The sequence below is a fragment of the Balaenoptera ricei genome, chromosome 2 (genome assembly GCF_028023285.1).
Source record: "Balaenoptera ricei isolate mBalRic1 chromosome 2, mBalRic1.hap2, whole genome shotgun sequence".
In the NCBI taxonomy this organism is placed as follows: Eukaryota; Metazoa; Chordata; class Mammalia; order Artiodactyla; family Balaenopteridae; genus Balaenoptera; species Balaenoptera ricei.
Genome location: NC_082640.1, coordinates 159,881,635 through 159,905,485, shown reverse-complemented (window position 1 = coordinate 159,905,485; position 23,851 = coordinate 159,881,635). Strand labels below are relative to the sequence as shown.

General features: G+C 37.3%; 1 protein-coding gene across 5 annotated transcripts in view; it reads right to left on the bottom strand.

The window, feature by feature from the left end:
- The window catches only part of LIN52 (lin-52 DREAM MuvB core complex component), a 126,360-nt gene extending 102,540 nt beyond the window's left edge, over nucleotides 1-23,820 (bottom strand). For 2 of the 5 annotated variants that reach the window (XR_009501161.1, XM_059915778.1), the window contains exons 1-5: nucleotides 23,714-23,817; nucleotides 18,650-18,724; nucleotides 17,024-17,061; nucleotides 13,482-13,548; nucleotides 11,665-11,748 (exon numbers count right to left, since the gene is read on the bottom strand). Coding sequence is in view for 4 of the 5 variants with exons in the window: in XM_059915778.1 (XP_059771761.1) it covers nucleotides 11,665-11,748; nucleotides 13,482-13,548; nucleotides 17,024-17,061; nucleotides 18,650-18,724; nucleotides 23,714-23,744 (295 nt within the window). In the remaining variant the exon portion in view is untranslated. Of the gene's footprint in view, nucleotides 1-11,664; nucleotides 11,749-13,481; nucleotides 13,549-17,023; nucleotides 17,062-18,649; nucleotides 18,725-23,713 lie in introns of all 5 variants that reach the window. The other 3 variants (XM_059915775.1, XM_059915776.1, XM_059915774.1) reach the window with 3 other exon arrangements.
- Nucleotides 23,821-23,851: the final 31 nt, after the last annotated feature.

Below are 23,851 nucleotides of genomic sequence, written 5' to 3'. Positions count from 1 at the left end.
CAGCCTCCTGTCTCTACCATTACATTCTGTCCTATGCATGATGCCTCTTAAAGGTGTGTGACTTCCCTACTCAGAAATCTTCAGTGGTAGAATTTTTAATGACACAGAAAAATACTTAAGGGGCTTCCCTGGTGGCGCAGTGGTTGAGAATCTGCCTGCCAATGCAGGGGACACGGGTTCAAGCCCTGGTCTGGGAAGATCCCACATGCCACGGAGCAACTAGGCCCGTGAGCCACAACTACTGAGCCTGCGCGTCTGGAGCCTGTGCCCCACAAGAAGAGAGGCCACGACAGTGAAAGGCCCGCGCACCGTGATGAAGAGTGGCCCCCGCTTGCCGCAACTAGAGAAAGCCCTCGCACAGAAAACGAAGACCCAACACAGCCAAAAATTAATTAATTAATTAATTAATTTTTTTTAAAAAATGCAAGTTAGAGCTCTTTAAAAAAAAAAAAGAAAAATACTTAAGATAGAATGAATGGGAAAAAAAGCATAGGCAAAAACTATATACATACCCTATAACCTTGGTTATGTTAAAAAGCATGTCTGTGTATACATATGGGAACAAGAAAAAATGTAAACACACACATCCCTACATAAAGAGAAAAGGGAGGGCCAGGAAACACATCAAATGTTAACAGTGGTTATCTCTTACTTGTAAGGCTATGGTCATTTCTACTTTCTTCTTTATCTTTATAATAAACAGATCTGTGGTAAAGTGTCTTTTAGTAAATAAAGTATCTCTACAAACCATCTATAATGAAAATATAGTTAATGTTATAGTCATTAAAATACTTTTTAAAGAATATTTCACATGCTCCCCATTACCTATGTCTAATTCCTCACCCCCAAGAGTTCAAGGCCCTCCTCAGTCCAGCCCCCATCTCCCTACTCTTATTCCTTATGACCCCTAAAATAAACTGGGCTCCTTAAAGACCAGATTAAATCACTCATATTGTTCCTTGAGCGTAGCTGTTCTTTGAAACTCGGCTTGCTCCAAATGTTCACTCCACCTGGAATATGGTCCCTTCCCATTTCCATCCAACAAAAACCTGTGTTGTTTCAGGTCTATTTTCAATGATCCAGAAATAGCAAATACTACCACACCCCTTTCCCTGGTCCACAGCAGACAACACTAACTGACTTATCTGAATCAAGATTCCTCAAAATCCTCAATTCAGCAACCCTAGGAAATCCTTACTAATCAATCTATGTTGACACACAAAATGAAACTTATCTGCCATTCCTGTAGCAATCTAATGTAATTGCCTCTTCTCCCCTATCCCAAAAGTTCTTAGTACTCTATGGAGCTTATCTCCTCTACCTTCCATTAAGAATCATTTACTTAATTGTCTTATCTCCCTTTCCTACTAGACTTTAATCTGCACAGGGCAGTAATTATGTCTTATTCATCTTCATATCCCCTACAGAGCCTTGTAGGAAGTAAGCACTCAAACAGTTGCTGAATTGAACACTTCTTTCTTTTGCTATTATCTCATCACTCAAAATGGCTAAGTATTTGAAAGCTTTTTTTTTTTAAATAAATTTATTTATTTATTTTTGGCTGCACTGGGTCTTCATTGCTGCACACGGGCTTTCTCTAGTTGTGGCGAGCGGAGGCTACTCTTCGCTGCGGTGCACAGGCTTCTCATTGCGGTGGCTTCTCTTGTTGCGGAGCACAGGCTCTAGGCGCGCGGGCTTCAGTAGTTGTGGCTTGCGGGCTCCAGAGCGCAGGCTCAGTAGTTGTGGCGCACAGGCTTAGTTGCTACGCAGCATGTGGGATCTTCCCGGACCAGGCTTCGAACCCGTGTCCCCTGCATTGGCAGGCGGATTCTCAACCACTGCACCACCAGGGAAGTCCCTGAAAGCTTTATTTTAAAACAATTAAATTCTTCTTGAAAATCTAAGCTTATTTCATCAATTTTAGCTAACATTCCTATTTTAATTTAATAAGGCATTGTCTGATACCACTTGATAACCAGGAGAGTCAAAGGATAGAACAAGATAAACTGAGATGAGAGAGCTGAACCCATTCTGAGGGTCTTATACCCAGGTATGGAAGCTATTGAATTAAACTACCACATTTTTGGTTTTTTCTACCCACCTCCTTCATCAAAAGCAAAATGTTATTTCTGACAATAGGGAAACTGAGCATCAAAAATACACATTGCTTAAGAAGGGAATTTTTTTTTTAATGTGGAGAGATGAAAAGGAAAAATAAAAAGCTAAAAATCAAGTAAGGCATCAACAAAGTTAGGCAAGTAGTCCAGTAAAGACATAAGAATTTGTACCTAAATCAGAAACCCAGTTCAAGAGATATGGGTAGAGGAAAAGCCAGAAGTACAATAAGACTCATACTGCCATCTAGAGGTTAAAGGCTAGTGAAAAATCATTCTTCTCCTCAATCAATCAAGTACAGTTAATTTAACTTTTAACTATTATAGATAGAGGTACAGGCTTTGTAAAGTAAGCCGGTCAAAGAAGTCTGATGTCAGGCCACAAAGAAGAATATCCAGGGTGTAAGAGTCCCAGTTATTCTCTCCCTGCCCTCCTTCACAGATTAAAATAAGAAATTAAAAGAGCTAACTGCTCTTTAGAATTTTATCTAGATGGGAAACAATTTCTAACTACTAAAAATGGTCACTTTTTCAAAAACCACATACCTAGAGGGTGGAGAAGTCTACTTTACCACAGCCTAGCTTGGAAGCAGAAGTTTTTCTTTGGTACCACCACCAAAGAAATTTGTACCAGGGAATTCCCTGGTGGTCCAGTGCCTAGGGCTCTGAACTTCCACTGCAGGGAGTGTGGGTTCCATCCCTGGTTGGGGAACTAGGATCCTGCATGCCCCGCCACATGGACAAAAAGTAAATAAAAAAGAAAGAAAAGAAAAGAAGAGAAAAGAGGAAGGGAGGAAAGAAGGAAGGAAGTTGTACAAAATAATTTCTTGTGCAGACAACTACATCAGTGTAGACTACCGGGATGACATATCAGGTTTTAATGGGGAAATCTCAACCTTTTTTACAATAAAATGTTGCTTTTTAAAAACTGGTAAGTGAGTAAATTTAGCCAAATAACAGTCCTACCGAAACAGCTAAATGAACATACAGGGTTAAACGATAAATTAGCAGAAGCAACTACTTATATCAAAATAAGCTAAATTTCTTAAAGCTTTTTAAGACAGTAATATACTCAGTGTGATCTTATTTACTTAATAACTTCTTACCAATCTTTTCTTTATAGTACAAGGTAATTTCAAACCAGTACAAGTAAATGAGTATAAATCAAATTGAGATTTTTATTATATGGTATATGGTGAAGTGTAATCAACAACAAATGCATCAGATTCAACCTCTTCATGATAAAAACACTCAACAAACTAAGAATAAAAGATAACATCCTCAGGGAATTCTTTGGCAGTCCAGTGGTTAGGACTCCACGCTTTCACTGCCATGGCACGGGTTCAATCCCTGGTCAGGGAACTCAGATCCCACAAGCCTCGCAGTGCAGCCAAAAAAAAAAGGATAACATCCTCAAACTGACAAAGGGCATGTACAAAAAACCTAATATCAGACTTAATGCTTTCTCCCTAAGATCAGGAGGAAGACAAGGATGTCCATTCTTGCCACTTCTATTCAACACTGTACTGGAATTTCTAGCCAGGGCAATTAGGCAAAAATTAAAAAAAAAAAAAAAAAGAAAAGGAAAAGAGGAAAGAAAGAAGGGAGGGAGGGAGGTAGAAAAGAAGGAAGGAAGGAAGGAAGGGCATCCAGATTGGAAATGAAGAAGTAAAATACCTCTATTTGCATATGACATAATTTTGTATAAGTAATCTACTAAAACACAATTAGAACTAATAAATGAGTTCAGTAAAGTTGCAGGATATAGGATCAATATACAAAAATTAATTGATTTCTCTACAGTAGCAATGAGCAAACTGAAAATGAAATTAAGAAAACAATTGCATTTATAATAGCATCAAAAAATTAAAATACTTAGGAATAAATTTTAACAAATTAAGTGTAAAACTTACACTTTGAAAACTACAAAACATTGTTCAAAGAAATTAAAGGAGACCTGAATAAAAAGAAAGACATACCACATTCATGAATCACCTTAATTTCATTAAGATGGCAATACTCCCCAAACTGATCTACAGATTCATTGCAATCCTTACCAAAACCCCAGCTGACCTCTTTGAAACAACTGACAAGTTAAAATTCCTATGGAAATTCATGGGACCCAGAATAGCCAAAAACAAATCTTGAAAAAGACGAACAAAGTTGGAAAACTCACACATCCCAATTTCAAAACTTATTACAAAGTTACAGTAGTAATCAAGACAGTGAGGGACTGGCATAAGGACAGAAATATAGGTCAATGGAATAGAACTGAGAATCCAGAAATAAACCCTCATGTTTATGGTCAATTGATTTTTAACAAAAATGCCAAGACAATTCAATGGGAAAGGAATAGTCTTTTCAACGAATGGTGCTGAAACAACTGGATATCCACACTCAGAAGAATGAATTGGGATCCCTACTTCACAATATATATAAAAAATTAACCTAAAATGGATCAAATACCTAACTATAAGAGCTAAGAATAAAACTCTTAGAAGAAAGCACAGGCATAAATCTCTAGGACCTTAAATTAGGAAATGGTATCTTAGGTACAACATCAAAATGTAACCAACAAAAGAAATAATTGATAAATTGGACTTCATCAAAATTAAACTTTTGTGTCCCAAAGAATACCATCAAGAAAGTAAGAAGACAACCCACAGAATATAAGAAAACTTTTTGCAAATTATATATCAAATAAGCAACCTGTTTCTAGAATAAAGAACTCACACCACTCAATAATAAAAATACAAATAATCCAATTTTAAAATGGGCAAACGATCTGAATACAGTTCTCTAAAAAAGATATACAACTAGCCAATAAGCACATGAAAACATGCTCAGTATCACTAGTTATTAGGCAAATGCAAATCCAAACCACAATGAGATATCACTTCTCATAATATATCCACTAGGATGGATTATGTAATAATTTTTCAAAAACAAATAATAAGTATTGGCAAGGTGTTGAGAAATTGGAACCTTCATACACTGCTGGTGGGAATGTTAAATGGTGCAGAGTCAGTATTGAAAATAGTCTGACAGTTCCTCCAAAGGTTAGATGTAGAGTTACCATATGACCCAGAAATTCCACTCCTAGTTATAAGCTAAAGAGAATGAAAACATATGTCCACATAAATACCTGTGCATGAATGTTCATAGCACCATTATTCACACTAGCTGAATAGAGGAAATTATGCAAATGTTCACCAAGTAGTGGATAAACATAATGTGAATAACTGGTAGATAAATATATCTATATAGTAGAATATTATTCAATTCTATAAAAGAAATGAAGTATTGATACATGTTACAACATAAATGAACAATGAAAACACTATGTTAAGTGAAAGAAACCAGTCACAAAAGACCATATATTATATGATTCCATTTATATGAAATGTCCACACTAGAAATTCATAGAGACAGAAAGCATATCCGTGGTGGCCTAGGCCTATGGAGCTTGGGGGAAAATGAGGAGTGACTGCTAATGGGTACAGAGTTTCTCTGAGGGGTGACGAATATGTTCTAAAATTGATTGCGGTGATGGTTGCACAACTCTGAATACACTAAAAATCATTGAATTGCACACTATAAATAAATGAATTGTAGGGTATGTGAATTACATATCAGTAAAGCTATTATAAAACAAAGGAAAAAGAAGAAATGCATCAGAACCCCAAGCTTTAGCCCTAGTTTCAAATGGCATGGTCTTCTGCTTTCCCAATCATCACATTCTATTTAAAAATATCTTGAATATAGCCAGTAAGTAGGTCATCTGCATAACTACTAAAAGGTTTGTAGCTTTAAAAGACGGTGGAAACCTTTTTTAAAAAAGGACAAACACTGTTGAGAATCAGTATTCAGTAGGATTTACTGGGTTCAATGGGTCTTAGGAATAGAACAAGGTACGTTCTGTTGCAACTTAACATGACTAAATCAGGATCATGCCCAGATCATAATAGCGATGGAGTAGGGGTCAGGTAGAAGATAAAACCAAACCATTATCAACAAGCTTCACACTATCTTTACTATGGGTGGTTGATCATCCACTGTCGTAAGAGAAAAATTCCAGATATTATGAGAACTTCAAATGTTACTTCTCATCACTAAAACAAAGACTATCCAGAAAAAGAACAATTTCTAGAAGCTTCCACTTTTTCAGTTTTAAGTCAATGGATTTCATTTTAAAAATCTGTCATTTCGGGACTTCCCTGGTGGCCCAGTGATTAAGAATCCGCCTGCCAATGCAGGGGACACAGGTTTGATCCCTGGTCCGGGAAGATCTCACATGCCGTGGAGCAACTAACCCCGTGTGCCACGACTACTGAGCCTGCGCTCTAGAGCCCGCAAGCCACAACTACTGAGCGCATGCTCCACAGCTACTGAAGACCGCGCGCCTAGAGCCCGTGCTCCGCAACAAGAGAAGCCACTTCAATGAGAAGCCCGCGCACAGCAACGAAGAGTAGCCCCTGCTCACAGCAACTAGAAAAAACCCGCGTGCAGCAATGAAGACCCAATGCAGCCAAAAATAAAAATATATATACATAATAAAATAAATTTTTAAAAAATCTGTCATTTCATCTAAAGGCATCAAGCAGTTGATCATGCATTCAATCAGCAAATACACATTGCACGTTTACCATATGCCAGGTACTCTGTGGGCTACAAAGACAGCCCCAAAATATGATTCTTACCTTAAAGAGTTACAATTAATCCAAGAGATAAGACATGTACCAAAAATCTCCCAGAATGATAAAATGAAACAAACGAACTGCTCTCTGAGCAATTTGGGAGGCCAAGAAAGCGATTTCACTTTCCAGATCAGGTATAAAAAGGAAAGGCTGATAAAAGAGGTAGGCTGAATAATGAAGGACAAATAAAAGTCCTAATATTAGAAATAGGTCAGGGAAGGTTTTCTGAGAAAAAGGAATAGCATGAATAGAATTAAGAAGATGGGGAAGTGTTCCGGGAAGAATATTTCAAATGAGGACAATGCCTAGTGTTTTGGTAGAGAAGAAGTAAGGCTAGGCATTAGGCTCCGCCCAGAGTGAAGAGGATTCTGAATGCCATGCTAAGGAATCTGAATTTTATCATATGGGTAATGAAGTACTACTAATGACTTAAGAGCAAAGGACAAACAGAAGCAAATGGTACTTTGGAAAAATTAACCTGTTAGTGGTAAAAAAGATGGACTGATATGAGGTAGTTGAAAGGCAGGGAGGGCAGTTAGAAGGTGACTACAATAGTTTCAGTAAACAGGAAGGACACTGAACTCAGATGGAAGTAACAAATAGAATTCTTTTTATGATAAGGCAGTTTTTTATATTTCTATATTTTTCATGGGAATTTCACATAAATTAACTGCCCAAATCAAGTCAGAGGGCCCCAATCATGAAAAGCTATAAATAGCTATACAAAACATTATTGCATTCCAAAATCTGCACACCAAAAGAGTTGTCTGAGACATAAAAATGTACCAAATCAAAGGGCAGGGTTCATCTTCCAAAAGACACAATCTAGTTACTATCAGCCCTAGAAGGTTCACATTATCTCTATACTAACATTTAACAATGCTCCAGGGAAGTGACAAACAATCTTGTTTTGAGGACAAATATTTTTTGCATTTTTTTCTTTCCATCATCTTTATCAGTGCAGATATTTGCATGAAAACAGGATCACTGGTCCTTGGGGATTCATCAGTTCCTATTGCTTATTTTTCATCCATGTCATCCTCTCAATTAATGCAGGAAAGAGGATTGAGACATCGAAACACCAGATTAGGGTGTCAAGTAAATGTCAACCCCTAGAGTAGATGAATAATCTGTAAGGACAAAAAAAGATCTTGTTTTTATGCAAATACACTATACACAATAAAACAAAGAGACTTTGTATCCAAGAAGTCCACTCCGTATCAATGTGATTCTTTCCAATTCTAAATTTAAAAACTATTTTCTGTATGTCAGCTAATTGTTATGATTGGGGAAAATAACAATCAGTAGCAAAGCACTGCTACAGAAGTTGAAAGAAGGTTGAATTTTGAACTAGAAAATAATTTTGAAAACTCTCAGCTGTGCTCATGGAAGAATTTTGGTTCCATGCTTAAGGTGACTAAGCTAGGTGACTTCAAACCCCTACCTCCAAAGCCTTAAGTTTCAGAAATATAAATACTTAACAATAATAATGATTTTAACTGTGTGGATTAAAAACGGAAACAAACCACACCAAGTTTTTGATTCTGTGGAAAGACATTAACACAGATTTATTGATGCTCAGAGAACCGACTCATTATTCTAAAAACTGATAAAGAGAAAGAATCATTCATCCAGTAAGAACAGCTTTCAAGGTAATAAATAATACATAGTTGATAAGATAAAGTTCTTTACAGAAAAATTCTAGCTAATAAGAAGGAATGACAGAATTAGTGTATTACCATTTCACAACCTATAATAAAATAGTGAATCTAGGCAGTTTTCAAAGGCTGCTAAAACTCTGGGTGTAAGGCTGATGGAGAATTTTACAATGAATAATAGACGAGGCTAGCAATACCTTTATCAATGAATTAATCTTAACATCACAAAGAGAGACAAGCAAACATGATGTACCCTTCTATAGGATGTATACAACACCATTTATGAAATACTCTTGCCAAATTGAAGATAAAAATAAAAATCAATCCTGTATCTGTGTGAGCTTCTAGATCTAGTTACTGGGAAATAAAAAGGGATAGATGGACATATTAAGCACTACCACAGGGATGTAAGCAAAAAAATCCAGAATGTGGAAAATTCTACAGAATAACAAATAATAATAAATGGCAAAGGAAAATAAACGGGAGGTGGAACTCTGACGGATTAAAAGACTTAAGAAACATACCAAATACAGTACCTTATTTAAATCCTGATTCAAACCAATCAACTATATAAAGACAATTATGAGTCAACCAGGGAAATCTGAATCCTGATTGGCTATCTGATGATATTAAGCAAGTATATTAAAATTTTTTAGGCACAATAATGGAATTGCAGTTATATTAAAAAGAAAAAAAAAAGGAGAGAGAGAAAGAGTCCTTGTCTTTTGGACTCACATATGAAGTTATTTGGTAGTGAGATGATGTGATGCCTGAGATTTGCTTTTAAGTAATTATGTAGGTTGGTATTAGTGAAACAGATTGGCCATATGCTAACTATTGAAGCCAAGTCATGAGTATATGAGGTCAATATTCTACTCGCTCTCCTTTGGTATATGTTTAAAATTTTCCATAATAAAAAGTGGGGAAAATAATACTTCATTATCTTTCTCAGTAGGAAAATAGAAAAAGAAAAACTAATCAGAGGAAATATAGTAATTTTATCTACAACAAACTAGAGACAACACCGTTGATAAACACATTTGGTAATATAGCATCTTCTTGATATAATGAGCATAAAACTTTATTTCATAAGAAAAACTGACACAGAGAGATAAAGGATTGATCGCTGTGATCATTACAGCATGTATTATCCAGAGCTAGAAACAGAATCAAGTTCTATATTGTACAAGCCTCGCATTCATGAATTTAATAATCACAGGGTTTTCATTATAAACCCTTGAGGTCCATGACATACATGGTAATCAGTAATTTTGCCAAGACATAAACGTTAATCACGAGAAGTAAATGACTAGTACACAGAGGAGTTAGGTAACAATGAGTGAACCTAGCAGGCCACCTAGCAACCATACCTCAAAGCAGTTTTTTGTTCTCTGCTCCTTGATTCATGAAGTGATTAAAAAATGTTTTCTTGGTAAAAGAATGTCAACTGCTAATGACAGTAATGGAAATAAAGAAAACATAAAGAGGACTAAGGAAGTGTTGTTTATTAGTCAAAAATTAGAAGTTTTAAATTAAATTTTAAAGTGAAATGTTAAATTTGGTAGTAAAATCAATGATGTGGACAAATCCACTATGTGCTCTATAAACAAGAGAAACAATTTGTGAAACTATTGGTGGGATTGTGCTAATCATTACAAAACTTGCAGTTTTGAAGAAAGTTATAAGCTATAGTAGCCTCTCAAAATTGTGCATTTATGAAGGTCTCTGGAGGTACCTATCCAATGAGAACAAAGTTCTAACCACTCTAATTATGTTGAGTATTTCTTTCAATTACAAAGTGAAAATTTTCTACAATTCCTTTTCCAGTTTTATAATGAATACAGTATGGAAAGAGATACAGTTTCTAAAGAAATAATTTTAAACTAAAAGAATGGACAGCAGACAGGAATAGATGAGAACTTTAAAAGCATTACTCATGCTAGCAGATTATGTTCTTGGTCTATTATATAACCCTTCCTTTGGGGAAGCAATCCTCCCCTATTGCAGTCCACATGATTTGAGTCAGACTAACCATTCCAACCTGCCTCTGCAGCCAGGCCCCAGGCCTGGCCCATCTCGGTGCTCTATGCTACTTGGCCAAAGGACTGGTTCCAGGATAGATATGTGAGCCAAGATGGAACAGTCAGAGTCCTCCCCAGGACCTTTCTTCTGGAATGTTCAGAAAAGATGTTCTTTCCTTTGGGATTACGAGATTTAAAGACATATGAACTGGAGTTTCTACTGGCCACCTTCCCCAGTGCTAGATCAAAGAAGAATAATAACGCATGAGTGAAGCAGAGCTTTGAGAAGCAAAACTCAAAAAGTAAGAACAAGAGCACATTCCAAAGACATCATTAAGAGTCATGGATCTGGGGAGGGATGGACTGGGAGTTCGGGATTAGTAGATGCAAACTATTACATTTAGAATGGATAAACAACAAGGTCCTACTGTATAGCACAGGGAGCTATATCAAATCTCCTGAGATAAACCATAATGGAAAAGAACATAAAAAAGAATGCATATACGTATATAACTGAGTCACTCTGCTGTACAGAAGAAATTAATACAACATTGTAAATCAACTATATTTCAGGGACTTCCCTGGTGGTCCAGTGGCTAAGACTCCCCACTCCCAATGCAGGGGACCCGGGTTCGATCCCTGGTCAGGGAACTAGATCCCAAATGTCACAACTAAGAGTTCGCATGCCACAACTAAAGATCCCGCATGCCACAGCGAAGAACCCACGTGCCACAACTAAGACCTGACACAGCCAAATAAATAAATAAATAAATAAATAAATAAATAAATAAATAATATTTTTAAAAAACTATACTTCAATAAAAAGTAAATAAATAATGAGTCATGGCTCTAGAGATGCTCAAAGCTATTTCTACTCCTAGAATTTTGATTTATGTGAATAAAATCCTTCTTTTGCTTCAGCTAGTGTGATTTGGCATTTTATCACTTAAAGCTCTAAGAGTTTCCAATATACTTTCACTGTACGGCGAAAAACAACTTGTAACCTAGTAAACTCAGTAATTATTCCAGAACACTCTATCATAAGTGGCATACTTTAGATTACAATGGCTTCTTACCTTTAAAACACCTAATAAAGATACTTTCTGAATTATGCCAGAACTCATCATGAAATATACAACATGCAACCCTGAATAAATGTGATCTGGGTACTCACACTCATCCAGCCCCAACTGATAGGCCAGGTTCTGAAGGCCTCGTACCTTCTCCATCAAATTAGCTGTGGTGAGGCTCCCCAGTTCTGAAACAGAATTATTTATTTCATTACCATTTCTTTCCACTGCTTTCTAGTAACAACTCATTCAGGTGGCAAATCCTTGTTATAAAAGTTTTCAAGCTTGATTCCTATAGAAAAATAGAAAATGGATTCATATCTCTTCTCATCCAATCATTCCCCCTACACACACACACACACACACACACACACAGGCATACCAGTGAATTTTCCACCACTACAAAATGCCTCAGATGAGCTTACCCACTTAATGAGAAGAGAGTCATCATAGGCACAATAGCAAATTATGTGTTTTATCCTGAGGATCCTTTTATTACATTCATTTTGCCTATCACACAAAATGAATACACCATTAAAAGATGAAACTTGTGATCCGACACAGACTTGAGAAAGCCTACAGACAGATCTCTGCCTCATTTACAAGTCCTTTACAAGTCATTTACAAGTCCTCATTATTCCAATTAATAAAATAGCAATAAAACACTTACTCCGCCCTATTTCCCTAAGTTTAGAAAAGAAAGACTAAATATTAATCCAAACTTTACCTTCAAATCAAATTCCTATAAAAATATTTATGTTCCAGATAAGAAGACAGTATACTTAAAATAAAAACTTACTTTCCGAGATTTTCATTTAAATAACACCCAATTCCTTTTAGGTTTTAGACATAGGTCAATTTGCATGAAACATAATGCTCTGATCCCTTACTAAAACTTTAAATTTTCCTTAGAAAATACATGCTGATGGGATATTATATAAATGTCTGTTTGGAACATTAGAACAATGAACCCGAGATGCCCTTGAGACTTAATTTTCCCTTGGCTGGAGGAGGGGATCTGCTTTTAAGCATTTCATGCAGAAGAATGAATTACTTCTGAAATCAAATAGAGGTGTTATTTTCTGCAACTTATCATGCCACACTCATTATCTATATCTGGCATAAGTAGACTTTCTTGATCTGTTCAGCTGCTTAAATAGCTTAAGAATCCCAGATTTTTTACCTTAACTTCAGTTTATTACTTCACAACCATCATGAATCTTATCACCAGAAGGATAATAAAAATATTAAATAAAGTAGAGCAAAATCAAGGAAAATTAATGTTTTTTAATTTAAATTTCTGCTTTGTGGTTGAGTTCCAAGTCATTTATCAGACAACAATATTCACTACAGTATTCTTACAGTATTCTTTATGAGAGAAATTGATGAGATAGAAAGAACTGAAAGACAGCTCTTAACCCACTAAGGGGCTGTCAGTTAATAGTCCTGGCAACAATATATGGCAGTAAATCCTAAATAAAGCACTTGTGTTATAGCGGTAAGAGACTAGTCTTAAAAAGATCAGGGTTTAAATTTTAACTCTTTCTAATAAACCTTGGTTAAGTTAACCTCTGAAACTTAGATATCATACCTAACGCACAGGACCTTTATGAGAATTAAATAAGAAAATTTACGTGAGAGCTTTTAGTTAACTCTAAGCATCATACAAAATAAAGTTAATATTAGAGGAATTTAGCAGCAGAAGAAATCATTATTACTGAGTCTTGAATTGGCAGGATTTCTACACATGGAAAAGTAGAGAAGGGCATTTAGACATGAAGAACCATGAATAAGGATAGTTAAATAGGCAATTTGAAGCCAAGAATACTTGTAAGGGAATAGTGAGAGAAAAATTGGAAGGGTGGTTTGTCGAGGAGCATAAATGTCAGGTTAAAGGTTAAAGGTCACCAGCACTGCTTACCTTTCAACATGTCAATATCGTCACGTTCTATTTCAGCCATCCATTTGGGTGGAGAGCTAGTAATAGGCTGTCAGAAAATAAGAATATATCCATTCAGATATATGCACAGTATGAAGAGACCCTACTCTTCTTTCTTATAAGAAAAGGAGTTTTTCACACAGCCTTCAGGTTGTTTGAAAATACTGGCAAATTATAATTTCAAAGACCTAGATTTCTCCAGGTTCAGATATGGCCTACAAATAGAACCCTTACAAAATAATACTGCTCATCTTTAAAAGCTGGTTTTAAAGAAATGATCTTGGAAGAATTAGGTCTGACCACTGTTACTGTTGTATGCATAAAAGACTGGTATAGTTGTGAAAGAAATTACTGGAAATTCAGTACTGGTGAAAGCCTCCAACTGAATTGTTTGAAACAATAATCAGGAAGTAACATTCTCTGGCAGAGGAGAAGATTCAAAGAAGAACCAAAAATGAGAAAATCTTCAATCTGAACGAGAGAAGACTGGAATGATCATTACTTGAAATTTCATTTTATTGTAAACATTTCAGAAAACTTTAGAATTTTAAGTTTCTTTTCATTTCTGAAAGTGAACTTACAAAACATGAAAGAGAACCCATTCTTGGAATAGCTTTGGAGTAACAGTTTTCAATCCTGGTTGCACATGAGAATCATCTGTGTAACTTTAAAAAAATACAGACGACTAGGCCATAACCCAGATGTAGTGATTTAGAATATCAGGGTTTGGGAGAGGGTCCCGTGGAAAGAATGGAGCAAGGGCATTACATACGTATGTTTTAAAAGCTCCACAGTTGCACATGAACAATTCTGATGAGATTTTACTTCAACTTTGAGTCCCTTTTCTTTTCTTTTTCTTTTTTTTAATTGAAGTATAACTGCCATATAACATTATATTAGTTTCTGGTGTATAGCATAATAATTCAATATTTGTGTAAATTGTGAAATGATTGCCACAATAAGTCCAGTTAACATCTATCACCATACATGGCTACAAAAATTTTTTTCTTGTGATGAGAACTTTTAAGATCTATTCTCCTAGCAACTTTCAAATATGCAATACAGTATTATTTAGCCACCATGCTGTACATTACAAATCCAGGACTTATTTATTCCTTTTCCTTTTTTAAAAATTAACATTTATTTGGCACTATGTGACAAGCAGAACACTTTATATGCATCATGTCATTTAATTTCCAAATCAACCCTATGAAACAGGTATTATTATCCTCCTCATTCTACAAATAAAAAAAACAGATGTATAGGAAGATTATAAATCACTTGCCTCAGGTCACAAAGCTATTGGAGCCAGGATTCAAAACCCATGAAGTCTGAGTTCAAAAACCACTACTCTATACTACCTCGCCTTGAAGGCTCTAGGTCATATTCACCACTTCTACCCCAGGAGGGAATCGGACTATACCAGGGGATCTTAACCTAGGGCCCTGGGATGGCCCTGAACCCCTAGAAACAAAACTCAATATGTATGTGCATAATTCTAGGGAAAAAGTGTAGATATTTAATCAGATTTTCAAGAAACACCATGCTCTAATAAAAGTTTTTTAAAAACCACTTATTTATGTTTACAACTTAAAGTACTTAGTTGTAATGAATATAATTAACTAAACTAAAAATTCATTATGAATGAGAATTTAAGAAAATTAAATCAGGTACTTTCTACTCAATCTACTAGATAAAAGCTGATCTAATAATAATAGCTACCATGTACTGTTTATTAGTTCTTGGCACTATGCAAAGTGTTTTACATGCATTATGGCATTTTATACTAAGTTCTATGAGGTAGCTTCAGATGAGAAAACTAAGGCTCAAAAATGTTAGGAGGGCTTCCCTGGTGGCGCAGTGGTTGAGAATCTGCTTGCCAATGCAGGGGACACGGGTTCGAGCCCTGGTCTGGGAAGATCCCACATGCCGCGGAGCGACTAGGCCCGTGAGCCATAACTACTGAGCCTGCGCGTCTGGAGCCTGTGCTCCGCAAGAAGAGAAGCCGCGATAGTGAGAGGCCCGCGCACCGCGATGAAGAGTGGCCTCCACTTGCCACAGCTAGAGAAAGCCCTTGCACAGAAACGAAGACCCAACACAGCCATAAATAAATAAATAAATAAATAAAAATTAAAAAAAAAAAAATGTTAGGAAACTTGCTCATGTCACAGATAGTAAAGCAGCACATTCAGGACTCAAATCCAAGTGTGTCTGACTCCAAAGCCCTATGCTATCCTGTACTCCTCATGCTCAGGCCTTCCTGGATGCTAAAGTAGCACACTCCAGCTTTCATACAACCCTAGCTCCTGAAAAAATGAAAGAGGCTACAGAGTCAGACTCCCTTTGAACAAACATGCTCATAGGACCTGAAAGCCACCGGCCCAGAAGGGCCTTAATATTTAACTCAGCACCTTTAACCCTATTAATGAGTAGAGAATGCTAAGCATATGGTAAGGTACTAAGAGAGTTATATAACAAATCCCCAATTTGTTAATAGAAAGAGCATTAGCTTTGGAATCAGACAGATCTGTGCTCAAATCCCGGCCTGTCACACGCTAGGACTTGGGCAAGTAACTTAACTTCCAAGTTTCTCTGCCAGTCAGTGCTTTTAACTTTGGGCACAAATGCTTTTAGGTCTGGTATAATGAATATGGATGCTAGTAATTAGACTTAGGGGTTCAAAGCCTGGTTCTGCCATTTATAGCCTATGATCTTGGGTAACCTACTTAACCTCATTGTGTCTATTTCTTTGTCTGTAAAATAGGGATAATAATAGTACCTATACCTCATATGTTTATTCTTTTTCTTTTTTTGGCTGCACCACACAGCTTGCAGGATCTTAGTTCCCCAACCAGGGATTGAACCTGGGGCCACTGGCAGTGAAAGTGCCCAGTCCCAACCACTGGACTGCCAGGGAAGTCCCCCTAACATGGTTTTGTAAAGACTAAATAATGTACGTAAAGTACTTAGAACAGTCCCTGGCATATAGTATGCATCATGTACGTGCTAGCTAATATTATAATCATCATATTTTCCTGGTTGTGGGAATATATAAGAGAACATATTTAGAGCATCTAGCACAATGTCCGCTGTCCTGGAAACGGAAAAGTTGTGGCTCTAATGAATGTCTTCCTTCAGTTTCTGACGAGCTACTGAGAAATTTCAAAATCCTCTAGGGAGGTATAAGTTAAAGTCATAATGCATCACATAAACAAAAGAGAAAAGCTTCAAAATCATAGTTTGGGCAAAAAGAATACTGGCATTACATTAAATATTTCAACTGCCTTACCTTAAAATCTTTTAAGCTGAGAGAAGAGGCTAATAGTCAAAGGTCAAAATATCAAAATAGAGCATGAACATCATTAACATGATGATAATATAAACAGATTTCCAGGGCTGTGGTTACAAAATATTTTGAAGGCTATGACATTATTCTTGAAAATAAAGAAATAAGAGATAGTTGAGATTTTACCCAGAAGCAAAATGTTGGAAAAACTTCATTAGGTAAGTAAGATATTACTTACACTTTTGAAGGAAGCTGCAAATTCAGCAACACCTGGTACTAAAAAGAAAAAACACAACATCAGTCATTCAGTAAACATTTTAGTGTCTCTTACATAGAGGATTCAAATGAGAAAACAGCCTTGTCTTCCAGGAGTTTATAGTCTGGAAGAAGAGACAGAGTAAATCAATAACTATAACATTTTTTTAAGTGCTTCAAGAAAAATACCAGTTGCTATGGGAGGACAAAAAATGAAAATCTAAATCAGACTGAGGAGGCAGGAAAAGTTTCTCACAGAAAATAATGCCTCAACTGAACTTCAAAGGATCAGGTGTTAGCTGAATGAGACGGTGGTGAGATCTAGTATCTCTTACCAAAAATTTAAAATTTCCTTTTTAGGTATGCTATTCTATCAATCCAATTGTTTATTTAAATATCTCACAGAAAGAATCATATTAAAAAAGAGAAAAATAAAAATCAGATATTTAAAAATAAGGTTCAACCTCACTAATAAATATAAACTAAAAATAATAAATATCAGTAACATCCAATACTGGCTAGTATGTAAGGAAATGGGTACTCCCATACACAGTCATCCTCTTCCATATGCACAAAGATACATGTGCAAGGATACACATTGTTAAATTGTTTGTAACATCAAAACTTGGATATAACTTAGGTTTCCATACAGGGTATGAATACATAAGCTGTAGTAGATCTATACAATGAAATACTTTTAAAAAATGAAGTAAGTCTACACCTATCAACATGGAAAGATCCATTAATAAGTTACTAGGTAGAATATGTTAAGCTGTAGATCACTGTACATATGACTTCATCATAACAAAACAAAAAACTGTCTATACACTTAAAATATTTATTTGCCTATCTGCGTAAGCATTTAAAAAAAAAGGTCCAAAATATCGGTACTAAACTATAACAGCAGTTAACTTTATCAGAGTACTTAAAGGAAGCAAAGAATTACTTTATGCATCTCGTATTATCTGACACATTACAGATGAAGTTTTTAAAAATAATTATTTTTTAAAGGCTCTCTATCATTTCCTGAGTGACACTGTGTTCTGAAAAAATTAAACTACCAAACAGCTATTCTTAACACCAGATCACAGAATTCAGTCTCTTCCTTTGAAGTAAAATTAAAATTTTAATCACTACAGCTAAATGATAACTCTTCAAAAATCTCCCTCAAAGTAGAACTGGTTTTCCTGCATTGATTTTTGAGCTTCTTCTTTCTTTAAAAAAATTAATTTATTTATTTATATTTATTTTGGCTGCACTGGGTCTTTGTTGCTGCACACAGGCTTTCTCTAGTTGCGGCGAGCGGGGGCTACTCTTTGTCACGGTGCGCGGGCTTCTCACTGCGGTGGCTTCTCTTGTTGCGGAGCACGGGCTCTAGGTGCGCGGGCTTCAGTATGTGGCATGTGGGCTCAGCAGTTGTGGCTCACAGGCTCTAGAGTGCAGGCTCAGTAGTTGTGGCTCACGGGCTTAGTTGCTCGGCGGCATGTGGGATCTTCCCGGACCAGGGACTGAACCGTGTCCCCTGCATCGGCAGGCAGATTCTTAACCACTGCACCACCAGGGAAGTCACTCCTGCATTGATTTTGATATAAAGAAACCAAAAACTTACATTGCTCTGGCCAAAGATCTGGTGAAGCTCGGTCAAGTTTTTCAAAACTTAGCAAAGATGCTTCCAGATCTGCCCCTAGAACAAAACACTCAGATGAGCTAAGAAGATACAAAACACATTATTTTACATTTTATGGCATATCAATCTCAAAGAACACAACAAACTGGAACACTCACTCACCTGGAAGTCTAGAGATTTGAGTTCTATGACTACTGATGCTACTGAGCCATGATGTTACACAAATAAGTCATTTCCCTCATCAAACCTTACTTTTCCCATCTCTAAAACAAGAACAATATTTTAGTGGGGTATTGGGAAAAATGAATGTCAACAAACCCACCTGCATCTTTACTCACACTCTTGAACTTTCCTCTCAATCAATGAAGTGTCCCTGCTCCCAAGAAAAACAAACTCCTCTGATAGGGCCCTGGATTCCATCTTCTCTTGCTTTGTCAAAGACATGATCTTGAATAATCTCTTGCACAACCAGTTTCTACCTTTCTCTACTGGCTCAAACTCAACAGCAAGTAAGCCTGCTCTGGAATTTACCTTCTTTGAAGATACTCTTCCTTGACCCCATGACTTCCTCACTCCTCCTTCACTGCAAAAGTTCTTGAGTTGTTCTTCCTGCTGTCTCCACTTCTTCACCTTACATTCTCTCCTTAGCCTACAACAAACAGGCTTCTGACCCTACATGTGTGGAAACGGCTGTTGTCAAGATTATCTATTACCTACGTTGCTAAATCGAGTGGTCACTTCTCTGTTCTCTCTTATGTGACCTCTTTGCAGCATCCACCCACTGACCACTCTCCTTCAAACACTCCACTTCCAGCTTCTATAAAACCATTATGCTGGTTTTTCTCCTTCCTCACTGACTCCTTCAGTCTCCTCTTCCACTCAGGGCCCACCCTAGGCTGACTTCACTCCCTACCAAAAGTCTCCCAAGGAAATCTCATCTAGTCCCATAGCCTTTATGACCATTTATATGCCAATGACTTCATACTTCTATATCCAGCCCTAATCTTTCCCCGGACTTTGGAGTTATATATCTAAGTGGCTACTTGACATCTCTCTCTATTAACATGTGTGAAAAACCATAATCCCCCAGTCTTCTCCATCTCAATAAATAGCACCACCATCAACGCCAGTTCTCAAACCAAAAACCCAGGTGTCATCCTTCATGGCTCCCTTTCCTTCACTCTTCCATAACCAACCCATTAGTAAGTCCAGTAGTTTATCCCTCTAAAACACACCATGAAATCACATTAATTAACCAAGGAACCATAGCTTCTCTCCTGGACTATTTCAATAGCCTCTTAATAGGTCTCCCTGCTCCCATTCTTACCCCTCCCCCTCCCTCCCCCTAAATCTACACTCTGCAAAGTAGCCAGATAGACTTTTTAAAAATGTCAATCAGTTCACGCCACTCTCCAGCTTAAAGGACTTCTTCCCAGCTAAATTCATGAATGCACATCTATTGTGACCTATAAAATCCTACATGATCCAGCCCCTGCCTAATTCTTCAACACCATTTCCTCTCCATTCTTGCCCTGGCACACAGGAGGTGCTCAATATTAACGACAACAGTTAGGGACTTCCCTGGTGGCACAGTGGTTAAGACTCCACACTCCCAGTGCAGGGGGCCTGGGTTCAATCCCTGTTCAGGGAACTAGATCCCACATGCATGCCACAACTAAGAGGTCGTGTGCCACAACTAAGGAGCCAGCCTGCCGCAATTAAGAAGCCCACCTGCCACAACTAAGACCTGGCACAACCAAATAAACTAATAAAAAAAAACCAAAACGACAGTTAACATTTGTTGAGTACATACTGTGTGCTTGGTATACTAATTAGCTGCATAAATTGGTTGATTTAATGATATAAACAGTGGTTCTTAACATTTTCTGGGTAAGCCACATTTTTGAAAATCTGAAAAAAAAAGCTATGGACTCACTCCCCAGAAAATATACATATTTATAAAATTTGTCAACATGTGCTTTTCTCTAAATTTTTCTCCCAAATACTCTAAGGGACCCCATGTTCATAGCAGGATTATTTACAATAGCCAAGACATGGGAACAACCTAAGTGTCCATTGATGGATGAAGACATTGTGAAAATACACACACACACAGTGGAATATTATTTGGCCATATATAACTGAGGAAATCCTATCATTTGCAACAACTTGGATGGACCTTGAAGGCATTATGCTAAGTGAAATAAAACAGAGACAGAAAAATACTGTATGATCTCACTTATATGTGCAATCTAAAACAAGCAAACAAGTAAACTCATAGAAAAGAGATCACACTTGTGGTTACCAGAAGTGGGGGGTAAGAAGAGGGGTAATTGGAGGAAAGTGGTCAAAAGGTACAAACTTCCAGTTATAAGGTAAATAAGTACTAGGGGTGTAATGATGACTATAGCTAACACTGCTGTATGATATACAGGAAAGTTAAGAGAGCAAATCCTAAGAGTTTTCATCAAAAGGAAAGAAATTTTTTTCCTTTATTCTTTTTCTTTTTATTGTATCGTTATGAGATGGATGTTAGCTGAACCTATATATTTACTCTAAGGGAATTTCCAATGGCATTCTAATTGGAAAAGAACTCAACTCTAATAAATTGCCTTAACTAAAGCATCCAAAAATGGCAACCAAACAAACAAACCAAAAAAAGCTGTGTGAAACACAAAATGCCAATTTTCAAATTCCCAAGGAATGTTACTGATGGAAAGTTCAACCATAACAAAATAAACTTATTGAGGGTAGGATCCAATAACCAACAAGTGTGACCCTATGATACCACAATCTGGGGCATAATTCAGACTCTACTGTGAGTGTTATTCTCATACATTAAGTAATTAATGGCTTTACTTAGATTTCAATTTTCTCCTTTTCAAAGATGACCCAGCAATTTTAGTGTTAAAAAGAGAAACACTAAATGACCTAAACTTTTTTCCATAGGGAGATAATTTAATGGCGATAATTTTAAATCTTAAAGACAGAAACAGGTGGAACACTAAAAATAGAAGTGAGAGAGCTAGGCAGTGGAATATTTTAGGATAAAATACTTATTTAGAAGCTAAATTTAAGTTCAAAGTGCTCAACTTGATTTTGTCAGATTAAAAAGATTACGGGGAGAGGGTGAAGCTCTGTAAAAGATGAGCATGAAAAGTTTTAAAAATCTAGAGTGCACACTGAGTGAGAGTGGATATGGCTAAAAGACCAAAGGAAAAAAATACATTTCCAGTATTCTTCCTGGCCCAAGAAAGGAAAAGAAATTGAGAGAAGACAGGGGAAAATCAAACATAAGGAACAAAACTTAAAAATATAAAGACAACTTAGTAATAAGCTAAAAATTTTAATAGCAATTACTTCTATTTCTATCACTTGGCTGGTTTTTTTAAAAACTGTGGTAAGTTATATATAAAATTTACCATTTTAATCAGTTTTAAGTGTACAGTGCAGTGGCATGAAGTACATTCACATTGTTGTGCAACCATCGTCACCATCCATCACCAGAACTTTTTCACCTTCTCAAACAAAGTCTGTACCCATTGAACAATAACTCCCCATTCCCTTGGCTGACTTTTTAAATGCTCTTTTTTTTTCCTGAGGGAAAAAAAAAAGGACATTTTAACAAGAGAGCACCCAGGCAAAATAATCTCTTTTGACTCCCAACACCCATAATTTCTTATACAGTATGTACCCGTGCTCAAAAAACTTAAGACTCAGTTAAACTTAAAACTTAAGACTAAGTTATTTATTATTTATGCATATATCTAATCAGTCTTTCAATAAACGTGAATTGAAGGCCTACTGCTTGCCAGGCACTGTGCTAAGCCCTGGGATCCAACTATGAACAAGACAGACTTGGAATTTACAATCTGGTGTGAAAAGGGCAAAGTTAACATAATAACTATTCTGTCGATGAAGGTACAGAGAAAGTGAATAATGGTGAAGAAGGGCAACTCCAGATACTGTGTTCTGGGAAAGCCTCTCTGGGAGGTGACATTTAAATGAGACCTGAAACTGCAAAAGTGTTTACGTGTTTGATTAATCTTTTCCTTTCCCAAAGCACCTAGAAAAACGCCTTTCATATAGTAGGATCTCAGTATAGCTTTCCTGGCTTCAATTTCCTCATTCCTGAAACGAACTTCCAAGATTCCTTCCAAACACAAAATGCCTTTGTTTGACAGAAAACTATCAGTGAAATGGACGCAGGGATGGGGGTGGTCGAAGCAAAAATTAAGTGAGTTCAGAAATGACTGCAAGATCCTAACCCTAAAGCAGAACGGAGCGCAAAACCCTGTGGGTATACCAAAACCACTCAATTACTATCTGAGATGACTTGCCTCTTAGACAACATATAAGCAGAAATCGTTCATTCACTCAGCCTTAGGAAACACCACATAAAGCAGAAGCTACAGAGGTTGAGACGTGTGCATGACTATGCTAAAAAGCTCAATTCTCATTTTCCTCGGGACTCTCATTGCGAGGGACCGAGAGGGTCTCTTCCTTAGCCGCCAGGGCAACGGTCCCAATCTAAGGAGACAGGAGAGAATCACGTTTCTCTTGCGGTTCAATCCCGGGATGAGGTCAGCCACCAACCCTAGCAAGCGTTTAAGAGAATCGTTCCGGATGCTCAGAGAGGAGAATCGACCCTTCAATGGGGCGCCCGGAGGAGAAAAGTACACTAAGGCGCCTCCTTTCCTCAGCAGTATCTCCTCCTCGGCCCTCAGCCTCACCCAAATGGGGCTTTAGCGTACTAAAGCGGACCAGGGCGGAGGACCAAGGCGACTCTCGTCCTTTTGCCCAGAAAGGGTCCCAAGCGGGTGCCCTCCTCCACCCGCCTGGTACACTGCAGAGAAACTGGGCACCTCCAGAGCCGCTGTGAAGAACCGGCGAGCTGAAGATGCACCCACCTCCCATGGAAAAGAAGTGGAAGGGAAAGGAGAGCCCACGAAAGATATGTAAGTTCGAGGGGCAGACGGAGAGTGTAAGTTCCCAAGAGAGCACAGAAGGAGGTTGCAGGCGAAGGGTCCCTAAACCGGCTCTTACCTTCTGTGGGAGACGCCATCTTCCAACCCATGTCACGTGACGTGGCCAACCGTCGGCGGGAAAGCAAGGATCCATAAGCCACGCCCCCAAAGGGAAAACCTAACCCCAACCCACGGCCTGGTCTAGTTTCCCCGCCCC